Below are 19401 nucleotides of genomic sequence, written 5' to 3' on the forward strand. Positions count from 1 at the left end.
AACAGGTCAAAAGAAACGTTGGGGATCACTGTTATTAAAACAACTGCAATTGAAACTAGTTTTTCTGCTGCCAGTCTCTGACCTGTGACATTGATCTTGACCTCCAGTTTGTGTTCCTGAATGACAGGTACCGTGGACCTCTTGGTTACTACGCCACTTTTCACCGTCTTGGGCATGAAGGCCCCGCTGGACGTACCCGGATCACTGCTGCCACTGGGCCAGCGTTGGCGAGGCTGGGCATCGCCGCTTGTACCCTTCTCAGCCGGCATGCGAAGGAAGTCCCGGACCAGCTGGAGCCAATCGAAGATTAGGAAGACCCTCAGGTTGTTCAGGACCACCGTAAAGCAGGAGCACTCTCTTGTGGACCTGAAGGAAACATAGAAGAATGGTGAGTTAGGATGATAAGGATAATTAGTTTCACAGCACAGTATGGATCGCTTAGTTCTTTTAGCTAGTTGAAAAAGAGCCATAATAATCTGCCCCTGATAATGGCACCTGTAATGCAGTTCCATCTGCAGTGATGCCCGGTTGGTGCCCGTCCTGGAGGGCTGCAAGATACAGTTAAAGACATTGTTCTTGGTGCTGCTGTTGGCCTCAGTGGTTTTCCTAGGCCCGGGGAGACGTGTGTCATATGCCAGCAGAGAATGAGACACAAGGTTGACATTCTTGGACCCGTTGGAGTAACTCTCGAACAGCACCTTGGATTTCATGAAATCAAACCTTTGGCGAGAAGATAGGAAATTGTTATCAGAGTAAAAAATATATAATAATAAGCTAGTTAATCTACCAGAATGTCATGGTAACATTTATATTACTGTTTAAACCATTAAGACCTGAGGCCAATTCTACAAATGAGGCCCCCAGAAGATTTGTTAAAAAATTCAAAATCTTTCAAAATGTATCAATTCTTTTCAAAAATTGCAGATGTACAAGCTTGCAGCGCAGCACGAAGTGACGTGCTGTGAGCTTGTATAATCTGCTATTTTTAAACTGTTGCTTATCTTGTCCTGCAACAGCGACAACTGGATGTACACAAAATTTGCCGTTGAAACATTTGTATCACCCTCATATTCAGCTACAGTAGACATCACTGACATATTTGATATATTAGGAATTTCCAGGGGCTTTTATGTCTCTAGTCCTTTGTCAACTTCCTTTCCTGTTTTAGAAGCTACTTCAAAAAGGCAAAATAATAGGTCAGCATCAGGCCTCTGGTCCTACCTCGCGAGTGAGTGTTTGTGTCCGTCCAGAAGTTCCAGGCTGACGTCCATCATGTCCACTAGCAACGACATACTGGTGTACACATCACCGCCCAACACCGTCTAGGGAACAGGTGGAAGTGAGTGTAAAGCCCCTCTGTGTGCGAGTAAAGTCTCTGTAGTCTCACACACACAGAGAGACACGTTAGTTTTTAACTATGCTTTTACTTACTGTACTATGGTTTTATTCATGTAGTGATTTTTTTGAAGTTTGTATTTTTATCTCCAGATGAGGGTATCTGTGAATTGGCTGTGTTTGTCTGTTGCTGTTACCCACTGCACAAATGAAGTTCCGAAAGGAAAATGAAGTAATTTACACTTGATTGCGCAGGAAAATGAAGTAATTTACACTTGATTGCGCATGGTTTCTCACACCAAATTAGCCAACCTACAAGCTCACGGTGAGCTTGTAGATCAGCTGCTCACTCACACGCACACAAATAATAAGGACCTTTATTTGCATAGCACCATTCACACACAAAATGTTGTTCCTGGTTGAGAAGATACAAAATGGACAAAATACGAATGGTTGCTGTGCAGCAGCCTACTGTAAATGCTCAACACTATTAAAATCGAAGACCCAAAGTCAGAATAAAGACCGAAGGCGGTACACAGAAACAAGAGAAAATTTAAGAGAAAGAGTCAACATATTTATATTTAGGGCTGTGTGAGCTTCTCTCACATGGCTGCTGGGGTCCTGGAGGTTGTAGGGTCTCAGGAACTCCTCCACTGGTTCTCCCAGGTTGTTGTCCAACAGGCCTCTGATCAGCTGGTAGCGCTCCAGATCCAGAGAACAGTGGACTGACGACAGGCTGCCATGGATGGACAAATCTGGGACTGCATGGCTTAGGTCCCTGCAAACAAACACCAAGGTATTTATAGTTTTGCATTTTTCATTAGTTTGTGATTTTTATTTCATTTGGACTTTTTGATTCCAATTTCAGATTTTTTTAAGGCTTAGTTTTAGTTTTGTTTGTATTAGTTTTAGTGTTAGTTTCAGTTTCTTAACTCATTCACTGCCTGAATTATTTCTGGCCGCGTTTGCCCACTGCCAGAGATTTTTAATTGAAAAAAAAAGTACTCAGGAGCCGAGATACAGAATCTTTAAGTTTTAAGTTAACAAGGAAGTGGATAGGAGTCTAGATCTTCGAAAAATCATATCCCCTTGGTCTTTGGGTCAAATTTGAAAAAAAAAGAAGAAAAAAAATTAAAGAAAAAAAAAAAATTAAAATTACGTTTTTTACGTTCTTGGCAGAATTGGTAATTGGATATTATTACGTTTTTTTACGTTCTAGGCAGGGAATGAGTTAATTACAATATGGGGTAGTTGGGGGCAAGATTCAAAAAGGTCAGGAAAATGGCGAAAATAGAAGATCTGCAACACAAACACACACACAAAAAATAAACAGGTGAACAGGTTTGGGATGAGATGTGGATCAAAGTCAAAGTTGGACTTAAAAGTGGCATGAAAATATAACATACATGTGTATATAACATATATATATTATGCATAGAGATCACATTTGTCATGTCTGTCAAACAAAACCCTACCTCAAATAACATGTTAATGGGGAAGTAACTGACACCAAACTAATGAAAATATTAGATCTACAACTCGGCTATTTTCGTCATGCAAGTATAAATCAGACCCACCTGTCCAGATTGCGCTCCACTTTGAGTTTAAGGCGGCAGCGCTCCTTCAGCAGGGTGTCTCCGGTGCGCCGGACTGAGTAGGAGGGGAACACCAGGTCACAGGAGTCTGGTGGCTGCTTCCCACCGCCATCCCACAGCTGACAGGGCAGACGCTCTGCTGCAAAGATGTCCATCTCCTGGAGGTCCAGGGCAATGCAGTCCAGCAGGCACACATGCTCTTCTAATTCATTAAACAATAGAAATATTTGGGATTTATCTGGTCTGTGATTATTGCTATCTCTCATCAGTAAAAAAATAATAAATATATATATATACTACTGTAGCATTTTTATTTAGCTTGGTGCCTTGTTTCTACCCATCTGCTCCAGGCCAAAAGCAACCAGTCAGCACAAAATGTCCTGTGCCAGTAGGCCAAGGAAGTACCTCCACCCATTTTCTCACGTTCTACTTTTTTTTTAACTAGGCCGACGCTGGCCTACTTGCCTGGGGCCTTTCATGTCGTGAACGATGCAAGTCGTTCCATTTATATTGGCTATGCGGCACAAACGATATACGTAGCTCAGCCAATCAGTTAAGCCGACGGGTCGGGTTAGCCAGCTAGGGATTTATACTGGCTGCACAAACGTGACATGACGCTCCACCAATCTGTGAAGCCGACGGTTTGGGTTGGATAATCAGGGAATACGATGTATGCAATATCACAAACACACGTAGACTTTCTGTGTCTTTCTCAGACCAGCGGATTGACAGACACAGATATTTGTGGTTTTCGGTTCTCTGAAATCGTTGGTTCGTCCAAATTGCCACTTGGAGCCACGCATGTTGAGAATGATGCAAGTCGTTCCATTTATATTGGCTATATGGCACAAACATTACGCAACACTCGGCCAATCAGTTAAGCCGATGGGTCGGGTTAGCCAATCAGGGACTTATACTGGCTTAGCGGCTCAAACGTGATGTGACGCTCTGCCAATCCATGAAGCCAACGGTTTGGGTTGGCCAATCAGGGAAGCTGATGCTTACAATCTCCCGAACACAGATAATTTCTACGTTACAGACCTGCATGGGTCCATTTGGAACCCCCTCTAGAAATCCTGCTATGTGTATTGTGTCTGATACTGATTATAGTGTACTTGTAAATGTACTTGATTTTTAGATTATAGAATATTTTTAATTTTGTTTAGAAAATCCTCCTGTGGACAGGTGTTGAAAATTACCACTTGTGCTAGAACACTCAAGCAATGCATCTGGTTTGTCCAATGTGATTGTGATGTCCCTAAATAAATAAATAAATAAATAATACACATTTTCGTCCTAACCTGGGATATGAGAGTCCTCATCCCCAGGCATTCCCCCCAGTTCGAGGTGTTGTGGTCTGTCCACTGGGAGTGCTGAGGAGGTGGAGGAGGACGTGGAGCTTTTTGTCTTCTCCTCCTCACTGCTCCTTGCTGCTGTGCTCTGGGTCTCTGCAGCACTCTGCTGCACACGGTGCTTTGCAGGGAACGCCAATGAAAAAGAGGAAGCACAAAGTTAGCCTTATGGTTAATTGAGCAATGTGATAATCACATTATACAATCAATGGCTTTCATGTCCATAGAAATATAGTTTGTTCACAAGAACACAAAACAAGAATCACCATTAAAATCACATCTGTCATCATCTCAGAATCATAATCAGCTTTATTGTCACATCACAGGTTTACAGAAGTAAAAAAGTGAGTGAAATTTGTTTTCGTGCATAGTTCTCAGAAAATAAACTAATTCCACACAAGAGAGTTTCCAGCTTTAGACTGCAGCTAAAAGCCCTTTGAAACACTTTATGTTTTATAAAATTACTCAAAACAAGATTATTGTTGAGGGGGTCAAAATAAAATGCATTTGAAACTCACATTTTAATAGCTATTATTAAAGGAATACACTATAACGGTTTCAGTGAATAAGGTATTTGAATAATAGCATTCAGTTAGCATGCTCAATGCTTTACCACACTGTGTACTGTGCTACAAGCTGGCTTGACCTTCCAAAAGGTCAGCAAACAGAACCCTGGCGTGGCGTCCCTATTTTGATCATTATAGGCAAATATTTTTAAATTTATATTTTTTTTATAGGCTGCGATGCAAAGTGTTGTTAGCTTGTAGATCTGCAATTTTAGCTATTTGTCAAACGATTAAGTATATAGCACTTAACTCATTGAGTGCCATTCACGTGTTTCACGTGTTTTACCGCTATGATGCAACGTGCCAATCACGTGTTTCACGTGTTTTTGAAAAAATAGTAAAAAGAAAGGTTCTGAACATTCTTTCTTTTGAAAAAAATGTTCAGAACCCAAGATATAATTATCTGAAGATTTGCAGCTCTATCCACTCCTTGTTTAACTTATAACTGAAAAAGGCTGTATCTCGCTTCCTAAGCACTTTCTTTTTACTTTGAAAAGAAAATTACAAAGAAAATATCACACTGGCCAGAAATAGCCAGAAATAATTCTGGCACTCAGTGAGTTAAGAGGTTTTTGTAGTCCACATGTCCACTATTATACATTAGACATGGAAATATTAAACTATCTATTGGTGAGGAGCTTATTCACCAAAAAAGCAGTGCATTCCTTTTATTCTGTACATGCAAAACCAGTTTCAGAGTAAAAGTCCAGTCCACCACACACGCATCCACAGATTGTTCACTCACACTACAAAACCCCCCAAAAAAAATATTTCCTTGTACCTTGTAAATAGATGGATCCTTGTATGAATTTGCATGCAATATCAAATTCTTCACAGACAATACAAGACGCAGGTGAAATACTATTACAACATACACTCTCTCCTCCCTTCAACATTACACAACATTATGAAACTGTTAATAAGACAATAACAAAAAGATTTAAAGACTTACAAAAGTGTGACTTTCAAACTATTGAAAGTACAATGAATTGCAAGAAGACAGTTCAGCGGACAAGGTTTAGTTGACCATTGAACCATGGCACATCATTCCCAGAAAATAACTTTTAATTATTTTAAAATCCCAGACCAAGTTTATGTCAAATTCAAAACAGATTAGTTAGTTAAGTGCAATACCACACATTTTAAGTTATAAATAGTGTGAATTATAACCAAATAATTCAATCGCATTCAATATAATTCATAATAATTGAACTGCACAGTCAGCGGGATTTAGGGAGCAGTGGGCACTGTATTTATAAAGCATTTTCCCTCTCACTGAGCTCTAGGCATGCTGGATCAGAGACGGGCATGCAGCATCCTAGCCAGTATAAGACATTACTGAATCAGTTCTGGCAACAGGGTTTTCCCTAGTCTTGCGTTGCCAGATCATTAGAGATCTCCACCTACTGATACGTCTAGGGACATCTAAATTCAGGTGGAAACAATTCAGAGATTAAAAAAATAACTGCATTGCTGCATTGCACAACAAATGCAAAGACTTTAGGGCGGTCATTTATTTCGGGGCTGTGACAGGGTTGGTTTCCAAAGCAGCAAGTGTAAGGTTTGTTAACGACCGTTCTCGCCACTGTTCTAGGAACTAAATTAAATTTAGATGTCAAGTATGATAAAGTATGAAGTTTTAACAGCATTGCATGCTTGATCAATACAGTTATTAAGTGGTGGGCAGAAGTGCATAAGGGGGAGTTAATTGCTTGGAGGAACGATGTGCCAACAGGACTCACCAGAGAAGGGAAAAAGCAATGGACCATGGTAAGTTTCTCTACCTTGTCCCAGAGTGAGAAGGTACCATGGCTGCCAGCGGGAAGGAAGCAGTTGCGTATGCGCAGCTGGCCCAGATTGGCCACAATGAGGCGTGGCGAGCAGGAACTCTCTGGGATGAGAAGCACGGGGGCACCCGCCTCGATGTCCAACAGCACCCGAGATGCTCTCTGAGGGTGATCACGTACCTGGACACAGAAACACCAGAGGACAAATTGGGAAATGTGTATGTTTTGTTTTTTTCTCCTTTATTTACAATATTATCCTATAATGATGCAGTGAGACTATCAATGAAAACATATGCAGTTCACAATGGTATGGATGGAGCCAGATGAACTTTGAGTCACCACACAGGCGGTGAGGAGGCAGCCCTACACAGCTATAGACCTCTGGAACTGTAACACTCGGGGGTTCATTGCCTCGCTCAAGAGACTCTGGGGATTCAAACTGTCAACAGGAGAACAGCTGTCTGTGCAAGTTTGGCACAGACAGGAACAGAAAGATTATTATTGTGATTTTATTCTCTGCCCTTTTTTTCTGCAAAGCACTGTAGGCGCTACGTACGGAAAATAATGTTTTCTATAAAGAGGAAATAAGACATGCTAGAGTAAAGAGGGAGATTGTAAAGGAGGCAGGGTGGGAAAATCTATATTTAGCCAGCTCTGGGCTAATCAAATGAAGCCAAGTATGCACTTTGGATCAAACACAGTAAGGATTGACATAGTACGGCATAAGCTTCTGCTTAAGCCATTAAGGTACAGTACAGCCAATGCTGCCAATGTTGAACTACAGCCCAAAACAAAGATGTCTGGTGTCCTGGGTCAGTGCGGGGAACTTAATGCGAGGTGACAGGTCTCTGTGCCTCCTGCTGTCTTCTCATCTTTGTTACCTTCTTGATAAGACAGCACACACAGTGACATACTTAATGCCAGTGGGATAATCTTGTTTTACTCTAACAGGACACAGGGGCACAAGAGTGGCTTCTTGAATGCACAAAAGATCAAATTTAACTCCTTTGATGTGCCATGTGCCATGCCCTTTGATGTGACATGCACTCCATGGCCCCCCCATAGTGCTGGAGAAATGTAAAATAAAGTGGAAATGCCTTAAAAGAAAATATCACTCAAAAAGCACTCACAGCTTGGCCCTCCATGGCGGCCCTCTGCCTGCCGAGGACATCCTGTAACTGTGTGAAATGTTGGATGAAGGCCACCACCTCGGCCTGGAAGCGCTGGGTGTGCACGTACTGCACCGAGGCCATCTGGAGGGACACTTTGATGTCACATTCCCGCTCCAGGTCTGGGTCGGGTTCGCCGTACCTTTCAAAGAGGAAAATGGTGAGCCCCTCCTGTGTTAAATGTCCTGTTAGCCCTTGCATGTACCGACCGTATATGAGCCCCGACCTCTCGTTGGTCAATTGCCAGATCAGTCAAGAGTTTTTATGTACCGGTAAAGTTCTGTTCATTTGTGTGTCAACTCCTGTTTTCTGCCTTCTTTCTCTACACTTGTGTCCTTACTACAACCCGTGACATATATACATAGATCAGAGGTTCTCAAACTATGGGTTGGGACTGCAAAAGGGGTCACAGGAAGGTGAGATTGCACATTGACAAAAGAAAAATGTATCCTTCCCATTAAGACTTTTTTTTATCAAGGTTATCGCAACAAATATAGGCTACTTTATGGTTCCATTTACAAATGTGTACAGAAACACTTTTCCGCAGCTTTTAAACTACATTGATAAGATACAATATCAGCGCTGTAAATGCATTTTATAATAAATATTCCTATTAAGGAAAGCAATGTATGGTTAATTTTTTAAATATGCTTTATTTCAACTTTTAAATTGCACTGTAAATCAAGTGTGGGGGGTCGTCAAAACATTTCCCCATAAAATGGGGCCCGGCCGGGTATGAAAAGGTTTGAGAACCCCTGACGTAGATCTGTCTTGTGTATTACTGTTGCAATATTTCATATTTTACATCCAATTGATGCATCAGCTCTACACGACAGAGTAATCTGTTAAACAATCATAGACTAATGGAACTAAGTGATACATACTTGTAGATGTTGAACACCAAGGCCTCCCCTCCCCGTGTAGTGAAGCGTTCTCTGTACAGGTCACCGTGTGGGGTTAGGTCACTCAGGGATAAGCTTCCCAGACTCCCATGCAATTCCATGTCACCCTCTGAAATATATAACATTTGGTGTAAGGAAATGAAATCACAATGTTGTAATGTCACTATTATTTACACTATTTCATGAATGATGATTATTTGATGAATGGTATATTATGAATGCAGAGAGAATTGTACATGTTATGGCATTTTATTATTTACTATTTTTTTTTACAAACCCTGCATTTCCAGATGTGCAGATAATTTTGAAACACTCGCTTTCGCAAGCTCATTGGTTTTCTTGTTTAGCACAAGAGACAGGGAATGCACCTGTGAATGGAAAGGCAAACATCAATTACTGTGTTTTTGTTTTTTATTTTTTACGATGCCTTATGGTATAACTGTTCAATTAAAGAGAACCCAAAATATCTTTGCAGAAAATAGACATTTTGGCTATTACAAAATTTGACAATTAACTGGTATTGGACCGAAAGTTACCTAATCTTTTACAATAGATTTTGCAAAACTATCATCCACATTAGCATCCCACAAATGCACAGGTATCACTCTGACATATTGGACTACAGTACCAATTAATTATCCTTACGGAAAAAGAAAAAAAACAAACACCACAGCTACTGTATAACCAATAACTCTCTGTCTGTCACCCATATTCAGTTATACTACAGTTTAGTTCTGACCTTGCGTTTTGGCTGAGAGGTATTCTAATGAGTGCCAATATCTCCCGATACCAGCATTCAGACCGCATTACTACCTTGATATTATCATAAAATATCATTAATGAAAATGTGGTTTAAATCACAATAACACACTTGATATCATGCTATAGGGCATAGCAGTGGCAGACATTTCGTGGTTCTACTCAAAAAGAAGCCCATTATTTTTTCCCAATGATTTTAAGCCTAGAATCAAGCCATCCAGGCTCCTGGTGAATTATGACAATAAAATATTTGATTATGTGAAAAGAAAATAATTGAAAACCGCAAAACAAAGGGTATTTAATAATATATAGTATAGTCATATGATTAAATATTCCTTTTTCTTTTCTTCACAGAATCAAATGTTTTATGGTCATGATTCACCTGGAGCCTGGATGGCTTGATTCTAGGCTTTAAATTATTGATATAAATATTTTTGGAAATCTTTATGGGAAAAATGAATGGCCTTTTTTTGAGTGGAACCACAAAATGGTCGCCACTGCTATGCCCTCCTATACCGTGAGACATTGGCAGTAGTGTGCTGCTGATCTACGGTACTCTGTCTCTATGACAGCAGCATGCCAGTGCCAAAATCTCATGGTATAGCATGACCTGAAGCATTATTGCTTAAATATTGCATTCGAAATGGATTGAAATTCCAGAGACCTACCTTGAGGTCAAACTTAGTGTTGACAATTTCAATTGCCTCCTCCTCCACAATATCTGGGTAATATGCATCTGATTCATACAGAGGATGCCCTGGTTCGAGCTGAGGTGACACGGTAGGTTTCACTGCATGGTTATTGGCAGTGGAGCCAATACCAAAAAAGTCAAGGATGACAACCCAGGTCTGCAAAGTGATCAAAACATCCAGGCAGTTGAAGTCGACGTCAATGCTTCGCCCCACACTGCCATACCGCGATTTAAACTCTGGGTGGCGCCGGTCCACCAGCAGCACATTGATGTGTACCAGTGAGTCATCGAAGTCAGGGGGTGGGTGCGGGGAGGGCGTGTTGTGGGTAGGGGATGGTGGCGGGGTGCTGGGGCACTCTGGATCTTTCTTAGCCTTACGGTTGGTAGCCGAAGGTGTGCTGGGATGCCTCTGGTACAGCTGGAAGACGTTGCGTGCCTCTTCCATGTGGGCGGGGAGTGAACGGGGCATGTCGGGGTAGAGTGCGTTGGATGCTGAAGGGCAGCTCTGGGACAGGTACTCCTTGGGGCTGAAGGTGGAGGCCTTGGGAGCTCCACGGGACACCATCAAGTGCTTGTACTTGGACTCTGGGTTCTGCTCTAGGAGGTCCTCCATCAGCAGCGAGCGCAGGGCGAATTGGATTTCCAGTGAGTGGGGGTGGTCTTTGGTGAAGTCCCCCACCAGGTCTTGGAAGCAAAGGCTGACTAAACCCTGAGAGCCCTGTGTCAGGTCTGCGCTCAGCTGGACCTGAAGCTCGGCCACACTGAAGGTGGCTCTCACCTGAGTGAACGACGGCAGTTCAAGAGGGTGGTTGTGAGGTGTCAGTGGTAAGGGAGAGGAGAGGGAGTTTGACAGAGAAGCGTATGAGAAGCTGATGTGAGGAGGATCCCTGGCAAAGAACCCTCCCTGCGGGTCCGGGAAACGGTGAGGTTTGGTGGAGGAGGGGGTCGGAGGTGGCGGTGTTGGTGGCTGACAAGATGTCGCTCGCTGCTCCTCAATCAGGGAGAGGTTGTCCAGAGTCTGGAGCACCTGCTCGTACACTGGCTTACATAGGAACACCTGTTGCCAGAAAGACAATGCAACAACTAAATAATCCCCTCAACTAAAGGCTGCTAATTTTGAGCAGAGGTTTTTTATAAAAGAGACAAAAACATAACAGCAAATCCACCTGTTAATCACTTAAATCGACAGTATGACAAATAGTGAAAATAGGCGTATCTACAAGCACACAATGCATCATACTATGACGCGTTGTGAGCTTATTGATCTGCTATTTCTAAGTACTTTTAATTTTTTTTACATTTAGAAAATTTACCCAAAATAGGCGTACCAGGGTAAATGTGGTTAAATGGCACCCTTGCAAAAGCAATTATTTCTTTAGAAACATAAACACTGTGTTATACCTGAACAGGATTCACAAATTTGCCCTGGATTCTCATCAAACCTGAGCTCTGGCAGGGCTCATCAGCAGTGAGAAAGTTAAACTGGATGTCTTCATCAATGGGAATTTTCTCCACAGTGAACTGGATGGTGGTGTCCTTCAATATATGGAATGCTATTAGAGAAAACAAATAATTGAATATTTTAAAGCAATTTAATGTCACAATTGCACAATAGACATTGCATATTTATATGCAAACAAATGCACAAATTGTACAATACAAAAAGTCTTCTCACCTTTTCCCCGACTGAGATAGTCAAAAAAGTCATGACGTGTGAACTGTGGCTCATCCTGATTGATGCTCCCATTGTGGGAAGGTGACATGCTGGAACTTGGGAAGTCATTTCTGGGTGCCTTCCGCAAAACCAGATGACTCGTATTGAGTGAGTAAAGCCGGATATCTTTCACCAACACCTGCAATCGCTCTCCTTCAGAGTCCTGCCCAGTAACAAAGTTTTGGATCTTTATGCTCCCCAGGTGACCCACCAAAAGCTCGTGATGGCCAGGCTTGCGTGGAATCGACACAACTGGCGATTCAATGCTGATATTAAGGGTCAACTTTACAAAGTAGGAGTCTAAGGTGGGTTCTTCCTCTACTACAGTAAGATCCACCTCATCCTCGTATGCCGAGTCGAGCCAATTATGGCTCTGAGTACGTCTCCGTGAGGGAGTCTCAAAAAGAGAAACCATGCCAGTGTACTCTGCTGTCTTATTGACCAAGACCGTCGCCACTTTGGTGGCAGCGCTTTTGAACATCAAGCGGAAGTTGTCTTCTACTTCGTTGGCAGACAAAGTAAGCTCCTTCAGGAACTTGGCCGAGTGGTTGTAGTGCAATGATGCCATCTGAAGCTGCAATGAGCACTCCCCCCGAGATTTCTCCAGAAAGTGGAAGTTCAAGGCTTCCGAAGAGGAGCCTCTTGTTTCTGCAAAAAAGGATACCCCACCAGAAGGTGAGGAGTCATCCTCCACATTTCCAATGCTGACCACAAATTGACTTCTGCTTCCTTCCTGAGTCAGGTCCACCAACTGCATCGACCCCAAAGACCCATTGACATCCAAACGGCTGCCCATGGACACATTGACCTTGGTGCCACTGATGCTGGCCGTTGCTATTTTCAACCCTTTCTTTTCTGCACCTAAGACAGTACCAGTGGAGACGGTCCTAAGGAGTAGCAGGTTGAGGCGATGGATCTCCACTGTTAGCTCTTTGTTATGGTCATAAGTGGACTGGTAGGTCTCCCCTCTCTGCTCATCATCTTCAGGCTGAGTTGCAGGTTGTTGCGTCGATGGAGTCCAGCTACTCTCGTCTTTGGGAAAAGACTTCTGGATGAACTTGAGCAGCTCCACCATGGTTTCAGGGTTGACAATAATGTCCAAGCTATTGACCTGTATGGTTGTCACCTGGAGGGAACTGTCCAGGTTCATAGAGGGGCAGTCTGAGCTGACAAACTGGTACTCCAGTTTAATAAGGGCCTCTTGATCTTTGAGAAAGGAACTGAAAGGAGGCACTCCAGAGGATGTTTCGTCAGTAGCCATTCTTTCAGGCGAGACTGGCGATGAAGGCTGGCTCTCTCGGATGCTGCCCGTTGGTAAGTCAAAGCTAAGGTGCTTGTGAGAGGCCACCAAGAGGTCAAAGTCTGAGCCATAGGTCTGTAATGTGTCAACCAACAGAAGGCCATGGACAGTCAGGGAGACTTCGGCGTCATAAGGCCGCTTGACAAAATGGGCATTGATGCCAAAGACCTTGAGGACCGAGATGTAGCGCCCGTCACTCTCCACACCAAGCTGCATGTAGTTGATGTTGAACTCAGCCAGAAGGAGGCGGGATTCAACCAGCACTTCTCGCGTGTGCTGCTCCAGGGTCGTCACGCTCTGGGTCAGGTTCTTGGCGGAACCCTGGAGCTTCCATGAGCTGTCCTCCCTCTGAAATATCTTTTCGTGCCGCAGAGTCATTGGGTCAGGGGATTTCTCATTTTCGCCTTCCTCTGCCTCTTCCCCCGCAGGGGGGCCATACAGCCTGGCCAGGCAGCTCCTGAGGGCAGTCATTTTCTCCAGGTTGATGTGAACCTTCAGGTCAGGGAGGGTTGCAGACAGGACTGCGCCGGGCAGCTGGGGGTCTGAAGTGTAGCGAAGTCTCTGCTCCAGTTGCAATAAGACGTTGAACTTCTCCACAACATGGGTGGGCCCTACCTCACTCTCCTGGAGGTGTTTCCAGTTGTCCTTATAGCGGCCAACCATGATCTGCAGGTCCTTGAAGGACAGATAGTACTTCTCATAAAGCTTCCTGCTGTATGCCTGGCTACTTCCGGGGGATGTAAGGCATGAAAGTTCAGGATTCTTGGGCTGTTCTTTGAAAGGCATTTCTGGTTCAGGAGCTGGAGACTCTGGGGGTGTGCCAAGTGGAGTCTGATATTCATCTTCATCATCACTCAATTCCTCCCCTTCAGGTTGAGTGGCTTTTGATTTGGCCTTGGTATCATCTTCAAAAAGAACACAAATAACAGGTATAAGATGATTTTATAAAACTGAAATGCCATAGAAAGGCTGATATCATCACTGTCGGTTGGAAACCTTGTATCTACAGTATATATAAATAAATAAAAAGTAAACCCAAACTTGTAGATCCGTTATTAAAACAAATGTTTTAATGATTTTTTGCCTATAAGATTGTGGCTAAATGTTGTAACTCCATTAGAGCCATTGGAAAAGGTTTCTCTTTTTTTAATTTTATTTCATGGACATACATGGTTTTTCTAGATCTCTGTGTGACCGAGTCTGAAATGGTGGCTCATAGGTTGAGGAACAGCGCCATCTAGTGTAAACACTGAAAACACTGTTTGGACATGTTACACGTCAATGGCACCCTGGGCTTTGGAAAAAATGGACGTGTTACACGTCAATGGCACTGAATGAGTTAACACGCGGAGGGAGGCTTGACGCCGAAACGCTAATAATTAAAAAGTACCAGAAGGTTTGTTTTTTTTTACTGGCAGGGGGCTGAGATGGTCCGGTTGAGGGGTGTCGCCCCCTCACGCCCCCCCATGACGCTGGGCCTGTTGTGTATGCTATTTTACCTTGAGAGTTGGTAAGTAGAATTCGGCCCAAATCCACCACGACTAGCATAGGGTCGTCTGATTGGAAGTCATCAGGGAAAATCACCTGGGGCGCGCAGATGTCCAGTTTCATGGTCCAGCGCTTAATGTTCTCCTGCCAAGGCAAATATAACAATAGGATTTAGTTGGATGTGATTTAATCATCAATTTCACATTAGATTTCACTTAATCTACTTCTTACAATGAACTCTCCAACAAGCAGTTGATCAATAGTCTGTCTGATCTCTGCTTTGGTCTGCATCTTCAGCTTGTTGTACTGCCTCCTAGCAGCTTCTGCTACTCTCAGCTCCAATTCTGACTGGTATCCAAAACCTGGGAAACAAATGAGTATTTTAGCAACACAAATGTAACTTTCAACTGATTACATAATGGATAAACATTTAGTGCATTTCTTTGGAATGTTCATGTTCTGGTAAATGTTCTTTTCTAATCCCTGACTGAAGTATGAGAAGCCTGGGCGAATGCATTTCATCATCATTTATTCAAGTAAGTATTTTTTTTAGGTGAAACGATTAAGTCTTTCTGATTCTGAAACTGACATCGATATTGCTGAGTGGCCTGACCACCATGATGTCGTAATGAGTTTCTTGGCACTTTCATCAAATATAATTGAGCAGCACATCACTACTAGAGGGAAAGGGTGAAAGGGGAGACCTGGTTAAACCCACAGGGGAAATCCAGTTTTCAGCTTCACCCAGCTGGCTGCTCAGATGGTTTTGATGAGCACTCGAGGGGAGCAGTTAGGGTTTAAGTGTCTTGCTCGGGGACACTTCGACACATAGCCGGGGTCGGGAATCAAAGCTGGGACCAGGTTTCCCATGTGGCCTCTCTACCCATTCAGCTATGGCCAGCCCTTACAGTTGTACAGTTCATTGACAGAGTCTAATAACGGCGTGGACTGGCCTGGCCTTCCTGTCCCATCTTTAGCTATTGATAGCAGAGCATGTGAGCGGAGCTGAGCGGGGGGAAATGCCGCTCCACAGGGCTGTTGTCACACTCGCTATTCGCTCATGTTGACTCTCCCCCCCCCCCCCCCCCCCCCTGCTCCATCGCTCACCTTCATTTGCACACCGGTCGCCCCAGAAAAAAAAGCCTGTTATCCTGAGTGGCTAATTAAACACATCGGCAAACACATCGGCATTGCCTGAAGACCCTAGTTTCCAGTGCGCTCTTTTCTGGAGCATTTAAAATAGCTAGGATTTTGTTATTTATGAATTATATCAATTATTAGCCTATAGGTAATAATGTAGCCTATTATATTACCATATTTAACTAGGCCTAGTAAGTCTAGTTAAATAAGAGAAGCCTATATATGCCTAGTTGTCCTTCTGTATTGTTTAAAATAAGTGCATTATTATATTATGGTAATATATTTAACCACACAAACATAATTTAAATGTCACTGAATAACTTTCAAATTCATGGTTTAAGTTTCTAGCTGAAGAAGAGCAGACCAAGTTCAAATTTGCCAACCGAGGTACGGTATCTTTTTTATTTAGCACCGGCATCAACACAGGACCAAAATACACAGTACCAATAATAAATAAGCTTTTTGTGTTATCCCTTTGGCACTATTTGTATAATCATACCACTGTACCTCTTTGCAAACTGTTAATAAAGTATTCAATCAATCAATCAATCAGGTAGGTAGAAAAAAAACACTGGGGCCAAGTATAATGACACTCTTAAAAATGTATGTCGGAGAAGACCGTAGGCCTTTTATGCCACTGAACACAACAACACAGTAGGCTTGTTATCAAACGTATATTAATTAACTAACTAAATCGACATGACTACAAAACGTCTCACAGTAAAACACACTTAAAGAAAATACACAATATGTGTTCACAATACACAATATATATTCAATGTGCTTGCTTAGACCTACTTCGCTATTTGAAAAGTTCCATACAATCAAGTGCTGTTGGCTTTAGGCTACATTACAGAAAATGTATACAAAAAAGAAAAAAAAAGAATGCTACATTATAATGTGTGAAATAAAATAATAAAAGCCCTGCTGGCTGCTGTAGCATATAGGCCAAATAAAGAAAGACAGTCGTTCATAGTAGCCATTAATGAACTTTAGGCCTATTGCCTTTTGCGATAAATTAGGCTATTCGTTATTTGTCACTTTGTGCATTTAAACATATAATAAAACTTATTGTGCTTGTGTGCACTGCCTACAGTACCTTTGAGTTAACTTTCAAGAACACTAGTTTGGCCAAAGTCTGAGGCTTCAAACTCATGCTGTGGTTTCTTGACATCAGACCAGCAGCTGAGAACATCCTTTCTGCACTGGCAGAGCCACTGGGAATACTGAATACTTTGCGGGCTACTTTAGTCAGGCGTGGAAAGGCTGTGGAGTTTGTTTTCCAAAAGTCAAGGACATCTTCATTTGGGTTCGATCTTGGGGAGGAAAGGTAGCTTTCAACTTCACTTTTCACATCTCCTGCAGCGTGCTTCTCTGATAAATACGACCCGAACATGCGAGCTCTCTTGATTACATCAGGTGCGGGATCAGGGGATGTGGTGGTTGATTCGGCGCCGCTGGGTTGACCTGCTGCGGTAATTTCCTCCGTTTCTTTGACGAGGAGGTCACGAATGTCTCCAAGTTTGTTGCAAACCAAATCATCTCGGATTATCCACTCGGTTTTGAAACGAGGATCTAATACTGACGCTAAGACGATGTGTTTATCATCATAGTACATTCTGTAGCGGGTTGACACATTATTGGCCAGTGTTTCTGCAAACGAAGCAATACCTATTGGAAGGGCAACATTGGAATTGACGAGCAGGGATTTGAGCTCGTTGACAGAGGGGAGAATCATCCCTAAATTCCCAAACTCCTGTTGCATTTTGTCTGTGAGGTCAGCCAGCGGTGACAATACTTCGACAAGGTGAGTCAGCCGACGCACGTCATTTAAGGTGAGATTTGCAGCGGTAGTCTTAAGTTTGCTTTGCCATAATGGATCTTTTTCAAACAATTTAAGGACAGACACGATCATGTGTAACTGGTTGCTCCATCGTGTCGGGCAAGCAGTGGTGGGTCGTACACCCAGATGGTCGGTTTTCTCCGTGTTCAGACAACTCTTGCGCACACTTTTCACCAGCTTCCCAACTTTAAGCAACAGGCGATTTATATCATCATGCTCGTTAATAGCGTCTTTGATAGCTAACTGAAGCAGATGAATTGGGCATCGCAGGTGTAAACTTGACACGGCGAAGTTCTCGTTTATCATATTCTCTACATTATTGGTAACATCGTCCACTTGGTTTTGTGAGAGCGCAGGTAGTACCACAATTTCATCCTCTTCCTCCTGTCCATCATCGGGCGTGGCCACTTCATCATCCTCCTTCTCCTCTTCAAGGTCAGGGAGGATATTTAATGCCTTGATCATGTTGCTGGCACTATCAGTCACAACCCGAATCACGCGTCGATGAATGTTCCAATTTTTCAGCACACTTTTGTACTTTTGGTAAATGCGGTCTGCGGTATGGTGCCCCTGTATGTGCTCACAGCTTAACAGAACCGTGTGGCCCTTGAACGTCCCATCTATGAAACTCGCCACAAGGGCAAGGAAACTGTGCCCTCTTCTATTTGTCCAAATGTCAGCTGAGAGAACGAATCCTTCACCCTTTTCCAGTAGATCTCTTAGCTTGGTTTCCATCTCTTGCATGGCATTTGGCATAAGAGTGTCCCGGACAGTATTGTAGCAGGGCGGAGTATAACCTGGTTGGGCCATACTGGCAAAGTGTCGCATTCCTTCACGCTCTCCTTTACTTAGAGGTTCGTAGTCCATGTATATCATTTTAAAGAATGATTCATCCAGTTCCCTTTTTCTTTCCCGTGTCACGGTAGGGCCCTTTCTCCCAGTGAAAAACTTTTGCAGTTGCTCACTCTGTTTCTCTGTTTGTTGTTGCTGCGACTCTTTATCTATAAAACAAACGCATGCTTATTAGGTCTACATTATATGCTGGCTTTTGCAAATTACCTATAGGGCATAGCAGTGGCGGCCATTTTCTGGTTCCACTTCAAAATAGTGAATGCATTTTTCCCATTGACATTTCCAAAAATATTTATATCAATTATTTTAAGCCTAGAATCAAGCCATCCAGGATCCTGGGGAATCATGATCATAAAACGTTTGATTCTGTGAAAAAACTTTTTTGAAAACGGCAAAACAAAGGGTATTTATTAAATATAATATATCATATAATTGAATATATAATAAAAAAAGAATCACAGAAAAAAATGTTTAACACATCCACCGCCAGAGGTTAATCTCATAATGTACTCACCAGTGCCAAGGTGTTTTTGTTGTTTTTTTGTTTTTTTCATGTCGCCATAGATCTTGTTAAAATCCTTAAGATTGAGCCGTGAACGGTCTGTTTACATCCGCGAGATCTCCCTGTATCTCCCAGTGAAAACCACGTGTCAAACGGGGCATCCATGTTTGAGTTAGAGCGGATTACGTTAAACAGTGAAATGCGAGGAGAAAAAACTACAGGAAGAGAATTGAGTTTCAGTTTCGTCTGTAGAATGGGAGCGGGCGTGATCGTCGAAACCGGATCCCAAATAATTCTATTTCCTGTCATCAAACCGGAAACGGAAGTGGATCAAAAAAATTCCGAAAGTGCACCCGGACCGCGCATGCGCGAAAAGACCGCAGCCCGTAGGACTACGGGCTCGGCG

At 42.8% G+C, this 19401-nt stretch overlaps 1 protein-coding gene across 4 annotated transcripts in view; it reads right to left on the reverse strand.

Moving 5' to 3' along the window:
* Positions 1-19401, reverse strand: part of vps13d (vacuolar protein sorting 13 homolog D) — a 67123-nt gene that overhangs the window by 35264 nt on the left and 12458 nt on the right. Inside the window, exons 17-32 of one of the 4 annotated variants that reach the window (XM_080443575.1) lie at positions 18607-18642; positions 14890-15020; positions 14670-14802; positions 11832-14075; positions 11558-11709; positions 10134-11213; positions 8984-9074; positions 8689-8815; positions 7766-7946; positions 6633-6815; positions 4232-4403; positions 2913-3132; positions 1942-2113; positions 1222-1322; positions 496-720; positions 83-366 (exon numbers count right to left, since the gene is read on the reverse strand). In XM_080443575.1, the coding sequence (XP_080299701.1) occupies positions 83-366; positions 496-720; positions 1222-1322; positions 1942-2113; positions 2913-3132; positions 4232-4403; positions 6633-6815; positions 7766-7946; positions 8689-8815; positions 8984-9074; positions 10134-11213; positions 11558-11709; positions 11832-14075; positions 14670-14802; positions 14890-15020; positions 18607-18642 (5532 nt within the window). Of the gene's footprint in view, positions 1-82; positions 367-495; positions 721-1221; positions 1323-1941; positions 2114-2912; positions 3133-4231; positions 4404-6590; positions 6816-7765; positions 7947-8688; positions 8816-8983; positions 9075-10133; positions 11214-11557; positions 11710-11831; positions 14076-14669; positions 14803-14889; positions 15021-16897; positions 17015-18606; positions 18643-19401 lie in introns of those variants that run through there. The other 3 variants (XM_080443573.1, XM_080443576.1, XM_080443574.1) reach the window with 3 other exon arrangements.

The sequence above is a fragment of the Gymnoscopelus braueri genome (genome assembly GCF_963280865.1).
Source record: "Gymnoscopelus braueri genome assembly, chromosome: 12".
Lineage (NCBI taxonomy): Eukaryota > Metazoa > Chordata > Actinopteri > Myctophiformes > Myctophidae > Gymnoscopelus > Gymnoscopelus braueri.